General features: G+C 52.1%; 1 protein-coding gene across 1 annotated transcript in view; it reads left to right on the forward strand.

The window, feature by feature from the left end:
• Positions 1-2,891, forward strand: part of BCORL1 (BCL6 corepressor like 1) — a 46,169-nt gene extending 43,278 nt beyond the window's left edge. The window contains exon 15 of the mRNA XM_087728364.1: positions 1,747-2,891. Coding sequence (XP_087584490.1) covers positions 1,747-2,029 — 283 coding nt within the window. The 3' untranslated portion in view covers positions 2,030-2,891. The remainder of the gene's footprint in view (positions 1-1,746) is intronic.
• The last annotated feature ends 2,203 nt before the right edge of the window (positions 2,892-5,094 follow it).

Here is a 5,094-nt window from a genome sequence, read left to right on the forward strand (position 1 = left end):
ATGCTTGGCTGTTTACAAAAAAAATGTAAAATACTTGTATTTATGGGGAATATCCTTCAGTCCATGACAAATGATTTTTTCACTTGCCGTCATGAATAACGAATAAGACCACCTTAAACTTGTTCCTCGGATGGCTTTACTCTGGCACTGGCTTCCTTTGTTGCTGATGAAACAATATTGCTTTCCAAATAATTGATTTTCAGCTTAAAGATTGGCGGTTACGGCAATGGTCCCCGGGCTGTGGCCCACTGCCAGGCCATGGCGTAATTTGGAATCGGGCCCTGTGAATTGCTGGCTGCAGACAATGTGCGCAGCTCAACTTTTGCGAGTGGCCAGCCCGTTGCTCACGCGGCCCAGTTCCCCTCCCTCTCTGACCCCCAGGCAGGCTGCCAAGCCGTAAAGGTTGGGGACTGCTGGATTATACAGCATCAATATCTTGTCAGAGGAAGCTTGGCGACTGACGGAGAGAGGGAAAGCCGTGTGCAACGGCAGCCTCAGGGATGGGAGACAAGGTGGGAGTGACTGAGGGGTCTAAAGCCCCTCAGTTCCCTGACCGAAGGATTTGCAGGGCGAGGACTAGAAGTAGCTAATCCTCGACTTACAACGATTCTTTTAAGGAGCTCTTGAAATTAACATTGGCACTGAAAAAGTTAATTGTGGTGTGGCAGTTTTTCATGCCGACGGTTGCAGCCTGCCCCAGGGCCACCCGATCCAAATCCAGATGCTCGGCAACTGACTCGTATTGATGACGGTTGCGGTGTCTCGAGGGTCACATCATCCCCTCCGGTGACCTTCGAACAAAGCCCAGTCAACGGGGAAGACAACCACAGCGCTTCACAAGAGAGTTTGCAAAAAAACGAGGCAAAGCTCGGGTGACAACCTGTCTCTCTTAGCGAGACGAATTTGTGGTCGTAATTCGAGCACTGCCTGTAAAACAAAAGGGGCCCGTTGTTCTTTGCCTTTTGAAAGCAGATCTGGATCGTAACTCCCAAGCAAGGCTGGAGGATCCAACATTTTCCTTTTCAGAAAACACTTGGGAAAAAAAGAGTCTTTTTCCTCCCTTCTTTCCCACGCTATTCCCTTTCCCCCTACTACTTTTTGCTTTGATGATTTTTTTGGGGGGTATATCATAAATTAATAAAATCGTTGTAAACATTAAAAAAAAAACTAAAGAAAAGTCCTTGGGGAGATTCTGGAAGAAAATAGCAGAGCAGACCTCGGGGTTTCCTGGGGAGGGGTGGTGTTCCTGTGACCCGTCAAAACCGCGGAGGACAAAATCGCGTTCGACGAAAGCGCGCATTTGACGTCATCACAGCGCGACGAAAAAAATTAAAAATTTAAATAAAATTAAAATTAAAGCAAGCCGATTCACATAAACGTAAGGGTTAGGTTTAGGTTTAGGGTTAGGTTAAGGGTTAGGGTTAGGTTTAGAGCGTTAGGGTTACGTTTAGCGTTAGGTTAAGGGTTAGCATTAGGTTTAGCGTTAGGTTAAGGGTTACGTTTAGGGTTAGATTTAGGGTTAGGTTAAGGGTTAGGGTTAGGTTTAGGGTTAGGTTTGGGGGGGTTAGGGTAAGGTTTTCGCTTTATTTTTACATTTTTCTATCACAGCGCGATGTTTTCGTCGTGCTGTGATGACGTCAAATGCGCACTTTCGTCGAGCGCGATTTTGTCCTCCGCGGTTTTGTGGTGGAACCGGTGTTCCACCCACCCATGACCTCCATATCGTCCCTTTTGTCCCCTCGCCAGGCCCTGCAACTGGTTCCTCTTCTCGGACGTCCTCAAGCGCCTGAAACTCTCCTCCCGCATCTTTCAAGCTCGCTTCCCGCACTTTGAAGTGACGACTCTGCCCCGAGCCGAGTTCCAGCACCAGATCTCGCTCAGCCAAGTCTTGTCTCCGGAAGAAATCCAGGAATACGTGTGTCCCCCGGCAACTCCGGGCGCCGTAGAGACGGTCGAGCTGGTCCGTTACCAGCCGGAGCTGGTCCGATTGTTGGGCTCTGACGTGGCATTCGAAGCCTGGAGCAGCTGACCGGGAGACATCTCCCCAACAGGCCAGCCAGAGGAAGCCCCCCCCCCCCACCATCTCCACCACCCGTCGGACTGCACCCCGAGGCAATAATGGACCAATGAGGCGGCCTTCTGGAGGCCGAAAGCGCTGTCCACAGCCCTTCTATTGACTGGCGGCAGCTGGTTGCTCTCCTCCCATTTGGGGGAGGTGCGTGGGGGGGGAGAAGGTCAGAAACTGCCTCTTCCCTCACCTTCCCCCCCCCCCCGGACTTGAAGTGTGCTGCCCCTCTCCTCCTTCTTGCAGGCCTTGGTGGTTTTGGAGTGGAACGCATCTCCCCTTTTCCCCCCACCCCTCACTTTTAAACCCTGTCCCAAGTTCTTCCAGGGTATTTATTTAATTAGTATTTAATTTGTGGTGTTCCTTTGAGTGGGGCAAGGGGGGGGAGGGGGATTTCTTGCTAGGTCTGTATCACTGTGATTCTTGGGAAGAGTTGAGTTGCAGGAGGGGGGTGTCTTCCCAGAGCCCCCTACCCACCCACCCACTCCCCAAATCCCGGCTGGACCAGACTTCTGCTGTGCTGCTGCTTTCCCCTCACTTGGGATTTCATGAAATGTGAGGGGGCGGGGGGAAGGATGGGGGTTGCCCCGCAGTGTTCCTTCTTTCGTTTGGAGGGACATCCACATTATTTTGGATTTGGGGGGGGGGGTGATTCCCTCTTTGGCTTCCCCCCACCCCCCCTGCCCTTTTCCAGAAGATCGTCTCGTCTCTGCTGTTTTGGAGAGACGGATGGGGACTGGATCGGTATGGAGCCAAAGGAGTTTCACTATTCTGGTCTTAACTTTTTTTTCTCCTTGTCTCCACCCTATTTTTTTTTTGAGGGGGAGGGGTTTAAAAAAATCTCTCTCAGTTCCATCGGGTGGCCAGGCCACCATCTTCAGCCGGGCGGTGGAGCCGTGGCCCAGCTTGGAGGGGGCAGGAAAAGGGGCGATAAGGGGCATAGATGGTACAGTTTTAATGTACAGGTGCTAACCAAGAACTGGGCAGTCCCATTTCACTGGCTCTTCCCTGGAACGGGATGGGGGGGATCGGGATGCTTTTTCATTCTTTTGTGTTGCGGTCCACCCCGCCTCCCCCCTCCCGCCCCCCCCCCCAGTTGGGGAAGCTTCGTTTCCTTCCGCTTCCCTCTTCTGACACCCCCCTCCCATCCCTCTCCTCTCCCCTTTTCCAAGGAAGCTGGCGGCCTCTTCGACCTTCCCCACCCCCCCCCAACTTCCCCTTCTTCCCTAATAAGCAAAACCATTCTGTTTTTATCTCCTTCCCCTCTTTCTTTCTCTCACATCGAGGCTTCGGCCTTTTGGGTGTTTATTCTGGCTGCTGGTTCCACCCCTTTCCCCCCCCAACCCTCTTGATTTGTTTTATTCTTGAACAAGGCTTTGGTGTCAAAAAACACTTCTGTACAGAAAAACCTGCATCAGGGCCCCCGTCTCCCGTGTCTCATTTCTGGCGCCCGGAAGGGGGGGGAAGGGTGTGTGTGTGTGTCTTTGCGCAGAAAGTTTTGGGTGGGAGAAATGTGCCATTGCAGCTTCTCTTTGGGGGCAAGGGACGGGGTCTGTGTGGAGGACCGAGGTGTGATTTGGAAGGCAGAGAGGATGGAGCTGGGGTCTTCTTCCCCTGGGGAACAGCAGCTCCCCGTAGCTTTATCCTGACCATGGAGAATCAGGAAAATGGATCAAAATTCAGCCTCCTGTCTCTCTGCACACCGGTGTCAACCCCATTTGAGCCGGGGGGGGGGGGGATGAAATGCTTCCTCCCAGGGACCCTGTTGAATTTTGCTCTGTTTCACAAACAAGAGACGTGTGGAAGGGGGAATAAGTCAAAAGCAGCAGAAAAGTTGATCAAGGAAACGGGGACCGATCCACGCTTCCAGCCTTTCCCCCCCCCCAATCAGGTGGCCTAAATCTATCCCAGGTCTTTGTTTCTGCCATCAAAAGTGGAAGGGAATTGTAAAAACAATGGGGAGCTCCTGTTTTAAGAGCAGCCTTTTAACTCTTTGTTTCCTCCCTTGTTCTTTAGCAGCCTCTGCTTCCCAAAAGTAACTGGATTCCAAGCCGGAGCAATCTTGACCGGTGTTCTGTTTAAGCCCCAACCTCGAGGACCACTAAATTCATAATTTTAAATCCCACGGACCACTAATACGATCTGCTTAATGACTGGCTGGGTGGGCGTGGCTAGGCAGGCATGTGATTGGGTGGGCGTGGCCAACTCAAAGTCACTCAAGTCAAGGGGCGCCTTGCCGGCCTCTACTCGCTCCTCCCCTCCCAGCCACTCCTTGCCTGCCCGCCTGGAGTCCTTAGGGCCTCAACAGGAAACAGTTGTTGGAGCTAAGCAGCCACCAGGAGAAAGAGTTGGCCAAACAGGTCAGTTCAAATTGGATGTAACCGAGAAGGAGGCTCAGCAGAAGCACCTCACTGAGGACTTACAAGCAGAGGCTTTCCAAGCAGAGGGAAGACCTGCGGGAGTGCAAGGCCAGGTGCCAGCGCCTGGAGGCCCAGCAGGCTGAGATGGTCAGCCAGTTCCAGGCCATGATGCAGTCCCACTGGAACGAGGCCCTCTGGCTCTTTGCCACCAGCGGTGCTTCCCTCCGGCCTGAGAATCTCCATAGAACTACAGAAGTGCCACCCCCACCCGTGGTTCTCATCAGGACAGGATTTACGGTTGTAGCAAGGCATGTGGGCAAAAAACATGGATAACTTAAGATATGTTCCTTTGTAAGCGGGCTGGGTGTTTCCTCAACCTCCTGTGTAAAATTTCCCTGTGGCTTTTTAATACTTAAAACAAACCTCGTCTTGACTCGAGAGGATCTTGAGCACCTCAAGCGGTGCTGGGAAACTGTCCAAAAATAAAAGTCCCCAGTTGGCATCTTCTTACCTGCAACTCTGTTCCTAAAGAGTCCTAGTAGCGGGAAGAGATTGTGACACCCGTTTAGGCTAACGCAAACCGCTAGCTGTAAACCGCTCCACCGCGGTTAACTTAAAGCACCCCAATTAAGAGCAGAGAAGTGGTCATCCAAGCCGGTTGGATCTTCG

The sequence above is a fragment of the Thamnophis sirtalis genome, unplaced genomic scaffold (genome assembly GCF_051295495.1).
Source record: "Thamnophis sirtalis isolate CommonGarterSnake01/CBP01778 unplaced genomic scaffold, rThaSir2_p1.2 scaffold_13, whole genome shotgun sequence".
Classification (NCBI taxonomy): Eukaryota; Metazoa; Chordata; class Lepidosauria; order Squamata; family Natricidae; genus Thamnophis; species Thamnophis sirtalis.